Source organism: Cavia porcellus, unplaced genomic scaffold (assembly GCF_034190915.1).
Source record: "Cavia porcellus strain 051 isolate PalLab524CR breed Dunkin Hartley unplaced genomic scaffold, mCavPor4.1 scaffold_17, whole genome shotgun sequence".
In the NCBI taxonomy this organism is placed as follows: Eukaryota; Metazoa; Chordata; class Mammalia; order Rodentia; family Caviidae; genus Cavia; species Cavia porcellus.
Window position 1 is genome coordinate 5,075,426 of NW_026947500.1, and position 18,712 is coordinate 5,094,137.

Sequence of the window (18,712 nt, forward strand, 5' to 3'; positions counted from 1 at the left end):
TAAAAGCCCAGCCTAGGAAATATACTACAAGGGTCAGAAAGCCTCTTTCTGGAAAACCATTGAGCTAATGATTATTTTCAGTCACTCTTTCCTAACATCAGCATAAGCACACATTAAATGCACTTGTCTTAGAAGAAGCCAAAGTTTTATTACAGAAGCGAGATTTATTATAATCTTGCTTCTTGCTATAATGTTGGTATCTCCAAAATAGTTTTGTGGAATCAAAATCAGATGGTGGTTAAATAATTTATTTTTGTAAATTTTAATACTTAAATGCCATCACTTTTAGAACCCTTTCTAGAACTCAACTAGTAGAATTACAAAAAAAGAAGATAACATAATTTTTTTTTTCAAACAGGGAAAGTAGATGAAAATTAAGGGGAAGTTTCTAATACCTTATACAGTTTGTTTGCTGATAGTGCTTACTACATTTTCTCCTTTTGCTCTTCTCTTCAGGTGATCGAAGACAGTACTGGAGTCCGCCGGGTGGTGGTCACACCCCAGTCTCCTGAATGTTACCCTCCAAGCTACCCCTCAGCCATGTCTCCCACCCATCACCTTCCCCCCTACCTGACCCACCACCCCCATTTCATCCATAACTCGCACACGGCTTACTACCCCCCAGTTACTGGGCCTGGAGACATGCCCCCTCAGTTTTTTCCTCAGCACCACATTCCTCCTACAATATACGGTGAGCAAGGTAAGTGAATCATTGCTGGTGAAACCGATTGGAACAATTGCGTAGCTCATGAGCTAGCTTCCTTTGGTTTCTTTTATAATAACGTGTGGTGTAAAACTCATGGGAAGGTTCTAGCTTCTTTTGTCCTGAATTGTGTCTTGAAGGATTACTTTGTCACCTTCTGTCTTTCAAATTCCCCAAATTCTGCTTTCCTCCCCTGGCTCCTCAGTGACAGAGGAGTGGAACAGCCACTTTCTGCTTGAGAAGAGAGGCTGTGATCCAGTCCACATTCCTATGTCCTCGTCACATGTGTTTATGTAAAGGTGGCCTGAGGCAGGACTGTCGGACTCACATTATTTCTTTGGCATTGGTATGGTCCTGCAGTAAAAGGGAAATTGAAGTGTTCTCTGTCCTGTTTCCAGTGTTAGAAGATTGAGATTTCAATATCCTTTGAGTTTCCTGAAAGATCTATCTTGGCAGAATCCAGAAATCCTCTCACTGTTGTCCTGAACCTGTTTTTAGTTTGAGACCTGACATTAGTGCAGCCACAGATTCACTGGTTGTTGGGTAATACTTACCTTGCAAAGGAAAGCGCCTCAGGCCTCCCGACAGTATGTCTTTTTAAAGTTTTGCTCTAGGTCCTGGTTTAAACTGAAGCCTTTCTCTATCAAGATGGATGTTGAGAAACCAGACATTCAAGGGAAAAACTAGCCTTTAGACTCTTAGACCTTGCAACGTGATAGTCTTTCAAGTCTAATTGTGAATTGAAGCATTTTATTACTTTAAACGCTCATTATGTTGGTTTAGACAGTTGTATGAGAAATCCCTGGTCCATTGTAGAGTTTTTGAACAATATGTCACCTTGCTTTTTCTTGCCTATATCAAGTTCCTTATTAGGGTTTTCTCATGTTTGAGTCATGTTGCAGTTTTTTTTTATTAACAGAAGAAAAATCTGAGATGAGTATTTTTGTTTGTTGTAACAGGGATAGAATTTGGGCTTTTTAAGTAGCCATAAAGGAATAAAACATAATTCAAAATAATCAGCTATTTACATTTCAGATTGTAGATAAATGATACCAAAACATCAAATCAGTTTAAAAAAAATAGTGTCAGTAAATTCTCATTAATTTGATCTTTTTGTCTAGTGATATAGGCAATAAGTCAAGTAGGAAGCATACAGCCTAAAAATAACATTTAGATTAAAAACAAAACAAAAAAAAACATTGCTTAACTAACCTAACTTTCAAAAAAGCACTCAGTGTTTAATACCATGTGCACTAAATATTTAAGCAGTTGTTAGTCTCTGCCTGTTTCTGAACTATAATGACACGAGGAGCCATGGTGCCTGACCTATGTCCTGATGAAGTCATATCTGATTTTTAACAGCTTTGTTTGTAGGATGCCACTCAGTACATATTTTGTAAATACTCCTCTTTGCAGTTTTAGGGAAGGTAACATTATGATTCAAATCACTATTAGAATTAAAAAAGCCTTTATTTCCTGGCATATTTTGATTAATTTCATTAAAGTAACATGGAACTATAATGTACAAATAAATTTAAATAAATTTCCTTATTTTCAAATTAAAGATAGAAATTCCCTTTCACTCTTTAGAAGAACTTAGAATTAGGCATTAGTTTATGTGAGTGGTGAGTCCATACATCAAAGACCTTTTTTCCTATCAAGATATAGGACCCACTTTCTTTGTTATGTGTTGTCTTTTTTGTTGATGCCTAAATATAATTTCAAACTGACTTATAAATTTAGATTTACTCTGCATCCTTTTCTGCTCAAGACCTGAAGATTTAACTGCAGGCATTTGAGACCAAAAAAGAGACTTTGGAGAACATAGCTTGGCATGTATCATAGAGGCTGCTTGTGCTTCCCCTGTATTTTCTTCTTGAACACTTCCCTTGCTTTTGTGTATTTGATTATTCCTGTTGGCATTTTCTCACTTCATTATTTTCGTAATCTTCAGTTAGCTCTTTTGGATGTCTCAAAGGCCTCCTTACGGTTGCTATGCACTTTCCAATAGAAATGCTATTCTGTACATGTTCACAGTGGTATTTTTGTATTTCTTTCCTGTATTTCAGCTACTAAAAACATTTTGACTGGCAAAATCACACTTAGTATATGCTTTAAGGACAGTCTTTATCATTCTCATTTTTCTCTACATTTTGTGGAAGATTTGTATTTTTAAAAATAATTATTTCTTGACTGGTTAGAAACAATATTTTACATGTAACATTTTTAAAAAATATTCTTTTAATGTGTTTATTAATATTAAGACTTCTTTCTTTGGGGTCAGTTCATTTGACTTTGAATAACTTTTTATTGAAAGCTGGGACTGAGCTTGTTTGCCGCGTTCCTGTTTTAGAAATCATACCACTCTACGGAATGTCAAGCTACATTACTCGTGAAGACCAGTACAGCAAGCCTCCACACAAAAAGCTCAAAGACCGCCAGATTGACCGCCAGAACCGCCTCAACAGCCCTCCGTCCTCCATCTACAAGAGCAACTGCACGACCGTCTACAACGGCTACGGGAAGGGGCACAGCGGCGGCGGGGGCAGCGGGGGCAGCGGCGGCGGGCCTGGAGTCAAGAAGACTGAGCGGCGGGCGCGCAGCAGCCCAAAGTCCAACGATGCAGATTTGCAAGGTAATGCTCGCGACGTTTGCCACACTGCCTAGGGAGGTGGGACATTCTGGATGACCATGTATACCACATTCTTTCATAGGGTGGGTTTTTTGTCCCCTGGAATGATTGGGGGTACCTCTCTCATTCGTTTCTTGGTGAGCAACAGCTGTATTATTTTTAACTTCATGATAGAAATACTATCTTTTGTCACATGTGCCATGTGTCAAGTATCTAGAGGGCTTTCACATTTGCTTCCATTGTAGGCAGACACAGGAGAAATCTAAAGTAGAGCAATTTTTCTAACAGTATGGGGGTGGTTTAAGTCTCAAAATAATTATACTAATAAGCCATATGTAATTATTTCCATGCTGTAGTGAAATCTATCATTGCATAACAGAAATCTATTTCTGTTGTTTCAAACATCAGGAATAAGTTATTCAAACCCTGACCCTGAAGAAAGAAGTCTAAAATGCTAATAAGCGTGTCAAATGTGGTTTAATGCCACCTTTGACGCTCTGAATGAAGTATTCATAGGCCAGGAATGAGATGGAAGCAGGGCGCTCACTGGGGGTACAGACAGAAGGCCGTGTTCTTTTGTATGTTAATTTTGCCTAGGATATAGATCAGTGAGTTTGGGGAAAAAGGTATTTGTGTGTTTGGTTCTGAGTATCAAACCTAAGACCAGCAGCTTGCTGAGCCAATACTCTACTATTGACCTGCCTCCTTGACCCTTAGGTGACATTTAGAGAAAACTTACTTGGATGACACAAGAGGAAAACACAGATTTTATATAGGCATATAGAAGACTGATTGAAACGAAACAAAAACAGGATAACACTTTCGTAAAGTACATGAGTTTACAGATACAAATTGCTGGGGAAAAAGGATAACTGTCAAGGACAGCATTATGACACTCATTAAAGTCAGTGACTCCTCACTGCACCGCATCTAGGCGGAGACGGAATGTATTGTGTAAATGTGTTTGCGAATGGAAAAGAGATGAAGTTATAGTTATGTGCGTATCTAGGGAAGATGAGTCTCGATAGGGTGCAGGAGTTTTGGTAAAACCAGACATTGTCATAAATCTGTGTGATGTATAATGAGGGTATTTAGCATGAAAAAGAGAAAGGATAAGATACACTGAAATGTGAATATATTATGAATTTTTTCAGTACTGTTCTTTATTGTTTTCTGTATCTTTAGGCAGTTATTCTTAATGTTATTACATAAAATGTAAATAAGTATATAAAAGAGACGGGGTTCAACCTCAAAAGAATAGTGCTCTGTCATAGTGGTTCCTAGTGTTAGAACAGTTTAGTGAAATGATACTGTACTTTCTAAGTTTGAAATTATTTAAGAAAATATTTTATATTTTGATTGACACATATTTGTACATAGTTGTGAGGTAGAGTATATTATTTTGATTTGTGTAGATGTAGTGGGTAGTTTATTAGCAGTATTCTGCTGTAACCATGGTTATGTAAGGGAATCGACACCAAAAGGTTAAGGTATGAAGCCGAGTATGGTGACACACATAATCTCAGCACTCTGGTTACTGATGCAGCTCAGTGTGAAGATCCTGCATTCACTTCCCAGTAGTGCTACAGGAAGCAGAGCAAAGGTATAAGCTGTCCAGAGAGCTTAGGAAATCTGAAGTACTTTAGTTATTTGTTCTTTACTGAATTTTTGCCCGGCTTGCACCAAAGTTGTACAGTAGATGATACAGATACAAACGGAGGAAGTAGGTAAAATAAATTTAAGTGAGACTCAAAGGGCCGAATGAAAATAAGGGCGGAAAAAGAAGATAAAACAGCACTAAAATTAATGCAGTAATGGCTTTACTTTGGCAGAATCAAATACCTTTCCTATATGTGCAGCTCTTTCATGACTCATGTACAAATACTTTATTGCTCTATATTTTGATATTCTCCCAATTATAAGACAACATCTGGATGTGTATGAAAGTCTATACAGAAATAGTTGCTTGATGTACAATAAGCATTTTGGTGGAAGAGAACATGTAATTTATTGTGAACACTTTAAGCTCTTTGCTGTTGTGTAGAAAATATGTTATTTTGTTGAATAATAATGAAATCGCAAGATGGGTGTGCTAGCGCATACTTGTATTCAGTATTTGAGAGGCTGAGGCAGGAGGATCACTGCAAGTTTGAGGCCAGGTTGGGCTACAAAGTGAGTTCAAGGCCAACGTGAACTGCATACTCAAAGCCTGACTCAAAGAGACCAAAAACAAAAAGAGATCACATTTGCTGTGGACTTCTGGGAGCAGATGTTTCACCATGAAGTGGAGAAGAACAAGCTTAGTCCAAATTTGGTCTTTGGCTCCTTTTTTAATCACATTGTTTTCCTTGTCAAAATCACAGGAAATGCTGTTGTGAACATGGTTTAACCATGAAAACAAAGAATCAGATGGTGTATGTTATGCATTCCACATTTATGTATTGGATTTTCTAAAAAAAAAATCTGTTTCCCCAAATAGTGGAAGACTTATATCCACACAACCTATCAGTCCGTTTTACTTTGAACCTAAAACCACTCAAAAAATCATTTCATCTGTTCTCAAAATGGCATCATGTCATTTGTTCTCAGTTTTTCAAGGTTGTGCATAAACGGATCCCTTAGAGTTGCTTGTTGTGGGCCATGTATTTGGTTTTGAACCTCCTTGCCGTCAAAGCATGAAAGGAGCAGGCCAGTAGAAAAAAGCACCTTGTGCCCTGGGGATCCCTTGTGTTGTTTGTGAGTAGTGCAAGTCTGCTTCAGAATGTGATTGTTAATTCAAAGATCCCAAGAGAGTTCTTTCTGCTTTCTCTCATGAGTTAAAAAATTGTCCCATGAGATCCTTTGGCTTGAGTTTACTGCATCTATGGTAACCAGGAAGTAAGCGTCTTAGGTGATTCTTAAGTTCACAGCATCATCTGATTAATAGTAAATCATAGTTAATAGTAGTATGATTCACCTAGTCTCATGTATGTACTTTGCATAAGAATAGTACATGTACTGAACCATCACTGTGACCTGTGGTATTTCTACTCTGCATTTCCAAAAGAAAAACCTTTTGTTTTGTTTCATAATTTCCTCACTTTTGCAGGAACTACTTGTTATTTGCCTTTTCACTGTTAACCATAAACAAATACATTGTAGAAAGAGAGGCAGATTTTAAATTTGTACCTGGTCTTAGGATAAAATTAAATACATACAAAGAAGTAAAAATTTTATGTTACTATAAACAGACATATTAAAAGAATGGAGAAAATAGAGTCCTCTTGAGTTCTCATTGAATTGCACCTGAAATACTGATGGAACTTGAAATGATAGAGATCTCATTTCAGACCTCTGCAATCATAATCTTCTTGCTAGTTTGGGCTTTTTTTTTTTTTTTTTTTTTAAGTGTGGACCTACATTGCAGGAAGTGGTTGGCCAAGACAGAAAATGCTCTTATGTTAAGGGTCACTTCAGAAGGTATGGCCCACAAATTTTGCAAATTTTGCAAACATTGCATGGGTTAGCAGCCTATGTGTGTTACTCACCATCCTCTTTCTCCTTCTTGTACTATGCGTGGTGCATAATAATATTTGGGATGTATTTGTGAAATGAATCCTGTACTCCTAATTGCTTTGTTTTCCAGAACAAGGTCTCTGTTTGGACACATGCTGCTGTAATGCCATTTCCTCTTCCTGGAACAAATTGCTGTATTGCTCAAGGATTACTGTGTGGTTTACCCTGCCTGTCTCTTATGATTAACTTCAGGAAAACAGTCTCCATAATAAAGCTCATGGCATACTCAAGAGAAGTACAGGATTCCTGTTTTCTTGTTGCTTCGTGGAGCTGATGATGCAGTGTGGAGAGAGAAAGCTTTGGGGATTGGTATCAGATGTACTTGGTTTCGAATTCTTTGTTCCTTGCTAGTTATACACTGGACACTCTTTGAATCTCTATATAGTCATGTCTATATTCTCATCTATAGAGTGGGAATTTTAATTCCCACTATTAAATATTAAAAATAGCCTCGCTCAATTCTTGAAACCTAAGGTATAAGATAGCCCCAAATAATAGCTTAACCTTATCATCTCCATCTTCAGGATTCCTAGTTTGTAAAATTACCACTAATCCAAGATACCCTCTTTTCCACATATGTATCTCTCTCTTCCTTCTTTCCTTCATGGTCTAACATGCTCCCCCTCAAGTTCTTGGCCGGTAAGCTGGAGGGGCTTGCTTTGCCTAACCCTCTCTCACACTATGGAAGTTCACCCTGTGCTCCTGCGTCACTGTCTCTGCAGTTGCTTCCAGGCTTTTCTGAGAGAGGTTGCTGTTGGGGAACATATGCGTGCCACACCCTTGCGGGTTGTTCTGACAGAATTAGTGCCAGATTCACACTTCTCCTGACCTTACTGTGGGACCCTTAAGCTCCGAATGAGAGGATTCTGGGGACAGCTTCTCAGACTTCCATTTTCATGGACCCTGACCGTGGTGCCTTCACGTTGGTTCCTTGTAAGGTACAGCTACATCTCCCTTTGCTCAGCCTGATCCTTAGAGACCCCCTCATGATTTTGGATGCAAAAGTACCCTTTTTCCTTACCATCTCATCCTTTGTGTTGTGGCCGCAGCTCAGTCAGATCTCAGTGTGAAGCTCTGTTCCTCGAGACCTCCCTGTCGTTACCTGCTGTCTGCAGAGCAGAGTCCAACCTATTCGATGTGACTCTTCCTCATTCCCTGGCACTTCAGATTTCCTACCAGACACCTTGTGGTTTGCCCCATTCACTGAACGTGCCTCATAATCTTTCATGACCTGTTCTTCCAGTTTTTCCACCAAATGGATTCTAACTTAGTCCTTCAAGAACTGGCTCAGACACCCCCTTCTCAGTGAAGCCTGTTTCCTTACGCTAATAAAATGAAAGATAACTTAGGGAAAAACAGCTCAAGAATTTTGCGTCTCCTAGCATGTGATTTTACATGGGTAATTTAGCATTAAGTTGACAGATGCTCAAGGACAAGAATGGCAAAAGTTTTCCTTGTATGTGGATTGTTGTGTAAGAGCTGGGTCTTGAATGTGTCCTATGGACAAAGCCCACTTAAGATGTGACCTGTGTCACAGAGTTTGAAGAAGTTTCTGTCACTCCTCACTTAGTTTCATTCCTGTTTATTCCTGGTGGAGTCCAAAGCAGATGTTATGTTAGGAAGTTACTCAGTAGGAGAAGCTCCACAAAAGCCCTGGTTTCTATGAAGACCCTTGGTTTTCAGCCAGAGTTGTCATCTATCCTCAGGAAGTAACATTATCTGCTAACACAGTTTTAGAAAGGGTTATATGAATTGAGAGTGAAAATTGAAACCTTTGGTGAGCTGATGATGATGAGTTGTGTTGGAGGGAGTATGTGCGTGCACACGTGTGCACAGGTGGGTTGGAATACTTGGAGAGGGAGGGAGGGAGTCAAGATGCTAAGGCTCCTAAACTTTGTCGTGGTATGAAATAAGTAGTATGTGCTGTTGGTATTGTTGACTTTGTCTCATTCCTAATTTTTACCTGTTTCACACATTACAGGAACAGTTTTGCAGCATACTAGAATTGTAAGATGTAACAGTTTGTGTTTGGTTCTGTATGACATAGAACAAGGCATTTCTCTAGCCCTTAGTTTCCCTTTCTGGGAAATGAACAGGTGAGTCAGAGTCACTGATTAGCAGAATCTTACCAGTGAGGAAATTCTCTTTTTCAAAGATCTGTTATAGACCTGCAGTGAAATACAGCATCCTTCTATCCCTGCTGCCATCTCACACATACACACACACACACTCTCTCTCTCTCTCTCTCTCTCTCTCTCTCTCTTACATTGTCACTCTCACACTCGTGGTCACCCACATACTTGATAAGAGAATCGGAACTCCTGTGGGTTGAATCGGAAACTGGGACTCTTGTCGTCACCCCCCAAGGCTTTCTGAGGAACCCGCCCTTCCCTCCAGGTCTGACCACTCATAGCCGTAGACCAGGTGCACCAGCACCAGCACCAGCACCTTAGGGGCCGGTGAGACCCACTCCCTTGCTGCCTTCTCTAGAGCAGCAGCCCGGCGCAGTGGGACCTGGAAATCTGCTTCCTCAAGTAGTCCAGGTGATGATGGCTAGCGCAGTAGCATTTGAGAAACCCTTGCATTTTGAATGCCAACTAGTTTTTAATTGCTATTTTAAATGGCAGAGGTTGCAGAACAGGGTATGTGTGTGGGGGGAGCACTTAGTTAAAAAACCAGAATTAAAAGCTGAAGCATACTTGGTTTCCCATCTGTATAATGCTAAGCACGTGCTAGTGGTGGAGTGTTCCTTTTGTGTTGCTGACATAGAAATAGCAGCGGCTCTGTGACCTCTACAGCTTACAGTCATGTGGGGAAAAAACAAGGACAAAATGGTAAGAATGCCCAAATATAGAAAAAATGAACATACAGCACATTTTGGCCTTTGGACTTTGGAATTGTTAACAATCCAAAGATTTAGTTTCATCGTAGACCAGATTCCACCACATAGGAGTCATAGCCTCAAGGAGGATATTATTCTTATGCTTTTCTCCTTCCAAGATGACAAATTTCCTTCTGACCCCAACAGTGGCCCTCACTGCCAGGTTTTTATATTCTAGTTATTTTTCAGATGGTGCTTCCTGACATTTTTCTTTTATCGTGCTTTGAAGGCATCATTTAAAACGCAGAATCAGATGTTAATATCTTTACAAAGTCATGAAAGTTTATTCAGAATAAAACTAATTTTTAATTATAAAGAGTTGCCATGCAGAGTTCTGGCTTTGTGCACATATATGACCCTTGAAGTTGGCCTTTCACTGATGGGATGGCCCCGGGAGCATTGTAGCCACCTGTGCTGAGTGGTGGTGTGCTTTGTCTCCAGTCATGTGCCTCGTGTTAATAAGGTCAGGAATGTTGGGAGGCAAGGCCGAATTTCTTTTGTAATCTCTTTAGGTCTCAGCTCCCTGTAAGAGATGATGCTGGTGTTCCTCTGTTTACAGTAGGATATTTAGTAGAGCTTTTGTGCTTCACCAGTGGCTGATTTCTCCTTTCACTTATAAGCTGTTCTATCTCTTCAGCACATTCTGTTCTAAGCATGCTCAGACAGTGTTAAGAGGGCTGGAGACAGATTGGATCACTGTTGTGGACAAGGCCCAGTTTTCCTTTCCTCCTTGAGCTCCTCTGACTGCTTTTGAAAACAGTTTCTAGAGGGAATTTCCATATTGATTGATCTCTTAAGTATGTACTGTGTGTTTTCACCTGTAGTATGGCTGCCTATAAATCCTGAGAATGGCAAAAATATCTAGAAAACATGAAAAAAAATTAAAATGAACTCAGACCTGTGGAATTCACTCATCTTGCTGCCAAGTAAAGTCTGAAAACTGAAAATAGTCCAAACACGCCTAAATAACCTTTTAATTTTTAAAAGAAAAATGTGGCTCTGTGGATCAGAATGCAAGAGAAGTTCTTCTTGGCAGGGAACCAGGCAGTTAACCCCTCACTGCCATCACTGGAGTCTGGCAGATCCACATCTGTCTCAGAGCCCTTGGAGTGACTGGTGAGGGCTGAGCACACCCCAAAGCCTTGAGCTGCTTGTGTGAGAGGGAAGGGGAGATTGTTTGGGGGACAGAGGGTGTTTTCATAAGCAGTGTGCTGCTCATTAACACATGCTTTCTGATGTAAGCATCACCCTTCAAGGCCCAAGTCTGCAAAAATAAGCTAAGAGTAACTATTTTTCTGTAAGAATATAGTATGTCATTTAGGTCAGAGGCAAATTTGGCAGCTCAGCAAAGAGAATACTGTAGTGGTCCAATCATTGCTAATGAGTGGAGTATGGCATACAGTTGTCTTTATCAAGATTCACTACCTCCACACACCAGATTCTAATAGTGTATCCTTTCAAGATGGGATGAGATGTTTTTGTCATGTCAGTTTAAGAAGTCTTAACCCATTAAATTAAACCCACTGAAGCTTCACCTTTTTCACTTAAATATAAAAAAAAAAAACCAACATGCCAAAAAATTGTTTTTTGAGTTTTCTTTCAAAATATATGTTCACCAGAAGTTTGAGGGCAGGATTTTGATTAATTACTGCCACATGTAGTATTTAGCTCAGTAAACCCATATTATTTTCTCTGCTTTTTGCTTTCTTGGGAACTGATCAGAGCAGCATTTAGATGACATCAGAACCCATGTTGGTAAAATACATGTCATCCCAAAGAGCCTTTTAAATAGCAGGTATAAGTGATGATATGGTTTGTTTCTGGAATATATGTAACCCTCAATTTTATTGAATTGGAACTTTTGTATGTTATTCTCTTATTTAGTTAAATTGAATTCTGAGTTTAACTGGGTCAGAGGTCATCACCACAAATGTGCCGTACTTAGACGATGTACTAGTTAGGACCTTACAGATCTAGGTTTAGTCCTAAACTAAACTGTGTGCTGTGGAACATGATAATTAATTTCCCAAAGCTTTGTTTTCATTAGGTATGTTTACAGTGAGAGTAATTAATAGCACATATTTCAAAGGGCTGTCATGAGTTCCTAACAGTTTTAGACACTCAATTTAACATTGTTGTAGAACATTGAAGAAAAGACTAAGACATTTTTCCACCTCTGAAAATTGTTTCTCAACCATGGTGTTAGCAGAACCCCAGCCCGAAACCATTCTTTCCCAGGTCTCGGGAACAGGGTCACTTAAGCCTTAGGCCGGTGTGTCATAGCGGGGCATGTCAAAGGCTTGAGAGAATTCAGGGCATCCACTCCAGCAAGAGACTCTCTGGCTATTGCCACCCCACAGCTAGCCTCATGAATGCAATTCAGTCCTCTCTTTCTATCTGCTCTTCCTCCTCTCTGGGCTACATTCGATATGTGAGCCTGAGGGATTTGACAGGGCTGCTTCTTTGTGTACTTAAACCCACTCAATACATAGACCACTCTAAGATACCTTGTTAGGTATTAGAAGACTCTGTATTTGCTGTGTGGTGAACTCTCAGCATTTGTGATGAATTTTGGCAAATTTCCTCAGTTACATCAACATTCATTTTTGTCACTGTATCTCCTTCCATTGAGTGAAGTTCTAATATTGCTGCATAAACTGCCTTATAAAGAGGCAGAATGTTGAATTTCTGGGTTTATATGATCAGTCCTATGAAGTGGCATTTGTAAGTTAATATTGCAGATATATTCAACAGAGAGAATGCTGTCTGCCATGATCAGCTTTGACTTTTATTTTAAATATACTCAATCAAACACACTGCAGCAGAATATATTATTCTGTTTCAGTTTTTAGTGCTTTCATGAGCCCTTGAAAGTCTATTGAGAATACAAATGGGAAATGGAAAAGCCCCTGGAAAATAATAGCAACTCTAGCTCAGTACATATAGTTTACAAAGTAATGAGTGTAAATGCCCCATGATTGGTTATCAAATTTCCTCACTTTTCAGTGATACTGAATTAGAATTTTGGAAAATGGATTCCCTGTATTTCCCTGTTGTCTTTCCAGATTGTAATAGCTTCTTTCCAGCTGCATCAGAAGAATGGGTCTTTCCATGTAAATGCTACTCAGAAAAGGGCCTCACAGTCCAGGTGATAGTGGCAGGGATGTGTGGTCCAAGCTGAAAAGGGAGTTGTCCTCGTTGAGGAGGGCTGCACTCTATGGATGCGAGGGAGGAGTAGATGGGATGAGAAGGTCAATAGAATGGGGAAATAAAAGGCAGGGATAACAAGTGACATAAAAGAAACATGCACAATGGACAGGGAAGATTAGAGAGACTGTGGAATAAAGATAATTTGGAAAAAATAGGCAGAAAGTGAGAGTGATATCATAGTTCCATTTTATATATTCCACTCCTTTCAATAGGTTGACACTTTCCAGAGGGAGAGGGGGAACCCTTTTGCCTTTATAACGGAAGATTTGCTTGAATGAATATCCCTCTGAATAGAAAGTATTGTTTTCCTGTGTAGGTTGTGGTCTGGTGCTGGATTAGTGTATCCTTTGCTAACATATTGAGTTGAAAAGCAAAAGTGCATTATTAAGTAGAACTTTCAAAGAGCCGAAGTACGCTATACTTAATTTGGGGGTGTTAATAATGATATGAATTTTTTTCTGTGATTGTTTGTTTATTTATTTATTTATTTTAGACAGGCTCTCACTATGCAGTCCAGCTGGTCTCAAACCTGCAGTGATCCTCCTGCTTCAGCCTCTCCAAGTGCTCAGATTATAGGCATGTGCCACCCTACCCCCACCCCCATTGATAATGTGCTTAAAACCTGAAAATGTAAATTTTTTCTGTTTTCTGTTTTTAATTTAAAAATTAAGCAGAAGAAAGGAAAGTCGCCACTCCTTTTTTCCCTGCATTGGTGTACTATTGTTAAGAGCAGTCTGCTTCAATGGAAACATTGGTTGTATCAAATCCCCTTAAAAATGACGTTTGCTCTCACATTACCTTTATATGTAACTTAAAAAGAATATTCATGACATTTCTATGAAATGCATAGGTCTTGTTTTCTAGACTAACTAGAACTACACCATGCTGGAAACATGCATAAGTGGGCAGAACGAGGTCTACAAAACGTTGGTTACAGTTTTTCATTAGAGCATTTATGACTGGTACTCTTAATTCACATGGTGAACTTACACTGACCTCTTTTTGAAAGAGCACAAATTATGTAGAGCAGTAAGATTCTTAAAAGGAAGAGAGATGGAGAAACTGCCATGTTCACGGTTCACTGAGTTCCTCAAAACTATTTAAATGTCTTGCCAAGCACATTTAAAAAATTAATATTTAGTCTTTCAGGAAGATTTATCTTTTGGCAGAGTGATGCTCCAAAGCATTCCATAAGATATCAGAATCGCTGGAAAGCTCTGTTTAAAATCATACATTGCTTATGTGAGAAAGTGGTTATCAGTGCCTCAATTGTAGCTATTGAGTTTTTTTATTTTTTAACACAATGGCAGTATCATTTACTACCTGCATTATTATTCATGGGAAGAATGCACAAATTTGACTGCAGGTAGTTTTTAGTTTGAAAGCTACATTTTTATTTCATTGAAGAATTCCGTGTCTGTGAAGAACTTCTGTGCAATGGATTTTCATTGGCAACTTCCCATAAGTTGCCACTGTATTAGTATTTCATAGAAGAAAGATTTTTTTTTAGGTAGTAAAGGTATGAGAATTGTAGTACCAGTGGGACTCCTAACTATTTTGCCTGCTTTCTAGATCATTTCTCCCTCTTTTTCTTTCCTTGTGCTGGGATCATACCTGGGGCCTTGCATACATCAGGCAAAATGCTACACCTTCGAGCCATACCACCGGCCCTTTGGCATGTAATTATGCTTCCCATAGTTAGAATGCGAGATCGAGTATAATCTTCTACATTAATGTCTACCCTTAAGATTTCAGTGTTGAATAATCAGTGATATGTTTTGAACCATAAGTTAGAATTCTTACTCTCTTTGTCTTCCATTTAATATTTTAATTTATGTCTTACTCTTTTAACCTATGAATTCTCTTCTCTGCCTTTTTTTTTTTTTTGTGTATATCTTGCCTCGTCTGCTTTGCTTTTTGTGTGCTTTGTGTGTGAGTGGCTTTTAAGATTTGTTATATTTATCATTACCAATGCTAGGAGTAGACTTTCTATTCATTAAATTTTTCTTCTGGGATAATTTTTATTTTGTTTTTGTTCTTGTTTTTTGAGCAGACAATGAAATAAATGATAATTGAAAGGGATGTTTTTATTACTAAATTTTTATCGTAGCTGTCAACTCATTTACTTTTGAAGAAGAAAGGATCATGGGTTGCTCTTACTTTAAGACTGTTTGCACGCTCATGGAATGCATCTAGGGAGGATGTTCAAATCTTCAGGTATGTTTTGGCCCTTTTTTAAATGCGCATGATCCCCTTGGTAGATTAAGTGTGTCCCCTTGTTTCAGTTTTCTTCCTGCTCACCCTGTTTTCTCTTTTATCTTTAATAATCCCACTAGGAAGTGAGAAACTAGGCCAGAATGTGTCTGAGTTGCTGGTGGTTAGCCCTTACTAACATAGGCCTCCCCTTCCTCAGTAATGGCTGGGATTTTCACTGTACTATACCACAGCCGCACTGAGTGTCTCTCTGTGTTAATGTAAGCCCAGAGATGTTAGCAAAGTTACTCCTCTCTCGGGAGCCAATTCACATTTAAGCTAGTGTAGGTAGCTCATAAAGCTGAATGCTATAACAATTGCTCCTTTTCACTCTGGAAATAGAAAAGGGTTGCACCATGGATGTGCACGTGTGTACATGGGTAACATGTTGGACATACACTTTCAGGATGTACTTAACAGAAGTTAAATGTCAGGATCTGTGTAGTTGTTTTAAGTGAGGGGAAAAGTTAGGAAGAAATGACATGAATCTATCAAATTTAGAAAACACGTATTTCCTTAAAAAAGGAAAATGAGATGGTTTTTACCTGGCGTGAACTAACACAGACAAAACTTTGAAAATAATCCTTTTTCAATCAAATATTCTTTATGTGATCGGTATTCTTCAAGAAAATTTAGTAAAATCTGATAACTTTTTTGTGTGTGTGCCAGGGAAAAAGCTAATACTTGTTGATCATAGCCTGGATAGCTAATGTTAGGCATAGATACAAGAGTCTGCACTTTCATGCCTGTCATCTAAGCAGAATCTAATAATTGGTTTAATCTTAGAGTCATATGAATCCTGAGACGTCATATATAACATGTAATATGGGGGTTACATTGTAAAAGTCCTATTCTATATCTTGCTTTAAATTATGGCCTGCTATAGTGAACTTCTCTTGCAGAGTTTGTTTTCTCCCTGAGATAGGTGTTTTATTTAATTGGAAAGAGCAGACTTGTAATTCTGTAGTAAATAGTGTTTTATATCTGTTACTTTTTTAATTCCACAAGTTTGTAATTCTGTCAAACTTCATGGGATATATATATGTCTGTATACATGCATATGTGAGGATACACGCATAAAGCATATGTACTAGTTATAGTTTAAAACATCAAATGGATAAACACAGTAGTCACAACTTTATATCTGATCTGAGTTTTAAAAATTATGGAGAATTCCATAATAAGAGGTAGATGAAAATCATAAACGTGAATTGTAAAGTCCAGATTGTGTCAATGATGCAAGAAGAAAGCATATCTAAGAAAGGGGAAAAAAAATTTGGGCCTGATGTGAGAAACCAGCCCAAGTATCAGGTCATGATCACTTGTGACAAGACGACAGACACCTTGACTGCCTGTAAATGGGACATAGAGATAGGAGTTAACTACAAACTACATAGTCTTCTCTAGCCAATTCAAGCTGGGTTAATGTAGTCATATAATCAACTCTTGTGTTATTTTGAGGAGCTAAGCAAAGAGGAAAAGAGGCTGAGGAGAGCCCTCAGAATAATTTTTCCAACCTTACTTTCGATGAATTTAGAACTCTGCCTAAGCCATTAGCTCTCCCCGTGCTCATGAAATTTTAGTTTCAGCTAATTACGTGTTTTTTCCATGAGAGTATCAATCACTTACACCATATACCATGCCCTGCCAGTTCCTTTGGAAGCAACTTAAATGAGAAAAATGTAGGACTTTGGGAAACATCATTTAAGTATGTCTGGTAAATTATTTTACTCTTTAAGAACAGTTTTGGAGACTCAAATACATTTTCCATTTAGTAAAATTTGGCCTTTTTTTGGTAAGCCACATTTGTTGCAGTCTTAAATGTAGAGACTGTGATTTACTGCTCTTGGTATTATGTGCTACCTACAACAGTGTTACGGACTTCACCATGATGTGTCACTGATCAGCAGCAGGAAAAGCATGGACAACTGTGAACTGCAAGCATGGGGATTGCAATGTACAATTTTCTTCCTGTTCTGGGCTCTTTAGATTTGGAGCAAATGTAATACAGACCCTTACTTTTTCCCAGGACATTCTATCGAAAACATGTTCCTGGTCTTTCTAGTTGTGACTCTTCTTAGAGATTAACAACATACATGAGAACTTTGCCTAGAAATTCATATTGATTATTGTGAAACAAGTAACAAGTTTCTGTATATTCAGAACATATTTCATGACATGTGATTTTCCCTAAATTTCTAGCACTTACTGTAGCACTTGTGTGTCATCTTTTGTGTGTGTGTCTGCTTGTGTACACGGGAACAGTTTCATGGAGCATATAGGTGTGGAATGGAATTTTAATTCCCACAGCTAGTCCCTCTGCCTTAACTTTTGTTCCCTCTCAACTCATTCTCTCCCCAGTGGCCAGAGAGATCTCGTTAGAACTCTCCATGTTCTCTTTTCCAGCTTAGCATGAAGTGCAGACCCTCTACCCTCGTGTTACGGTTCGTGTCACTGCCTGCCCCTGCAGCTTCAGCTCTCTCCAGCTCTGCTGCAGCTCTCAGGCCTTAAGCTTCCAGGCTTCCTTTCCAGGTCTCCAACATGCTAGGCCCTTCCTTCCTTCCTTCCCAGAGAACTTTCTCCTTTCTGTCTTCCCTGCCTGGAGGTTCTTTCTCTGTTTAGAGGATAGTGTCCTCTTCAGCCCTCCTGGCGTGGCCCAGATGCTTAGAGACACTATCAGAGACTGCAAGATCTACACTACCCTGCTTTCAATATTCCAGCTGATTCCTACCCTTAGCGCGTTGTGTTTGTGTGTGCGCATTTGGCCTCAAGAGTTCACCCCTTCATTGTATTTGAAACAGATTGGGGTTTACAGAAGTTCAAGTACAGAGCTCACTCAAAGGGGCCTTCCAAATGTCTTTAGGAGATAATGTGAGTTGCTGAATTTGCTTTTTATTTCAAGTTTTCATTAACTAAGATGTGGGTTAAAATACAGAATTCCACTGCAGTTGGAAAGAGTTATCAGATAGTTTAATATGTAGGTTTGAATGCCAGAATTGGATAGCATGTGGCAGTCAGCGCAGAATGTTTATTTGAGGAATTAAAATGCTAGGTAAAAAATTCAGTGCTGAGCCTCTTTCAGCCTCTCAGATGAAGGCCTTCCCTGTAAGTAAAGTCTTGTGTATTTCCTTCCTACCAAGTAAATGTAATAAATTGCCACCATTGCTTCCCCCATTTTACTAAGAGTGAGCCGCTTTAGGTGGCTGTAGAGTTACTTCTGGCAGTCTAGTATTTAATTATCATCATTAATTTTACTCAGGTAGAATCTGAACTTTGTGTTTTCCCTCATGTTATTTTTATTGTTTTATGTAATTTATCAGAATTAAAATAAAATCTGGTTTGTTGAATGCATAGAAACATAATTCAGAATATTAAAGCCTTAATATGGAAACTTTTAAAACTTTTTGAAGTATTGATTTCTTTCATAGTTTGGGTATATTTGGTAACCATAGTTTGATTTTCAAGTACTGTCACTAGT

At 38.7% G+C, this 18,712-nt stretch overlaps 1 protein-coding gene across 5 annotated transcripts in view; it reads left to right on the forward strand.

The window, feature by feature from the left end:
* Fndc3b (fibronectin type III domain containing 3B) overlaps positions 1-18,712 on the forward strand; it is a 315,267-nt gene that overhangs the window by 189,886 nt on the left and 106,669 nt on the right. For all 5 annotated transcript variants that reach the window (XM_063227172.1, XM_063227176.1, XM_063227174.1 and 2 more), the window contains 2 exons: positions 457-700; positions 3,057-3,338. In XM_063227172.1, the coding sequence (XP_063083242.1) occupies positions 457-700; positions 3,057-3,338 (526 nt within the window). The remainder of the gene's footprint in view (positions 1-456; positions 701-3,056; positions 3,339-18,712) is intronic.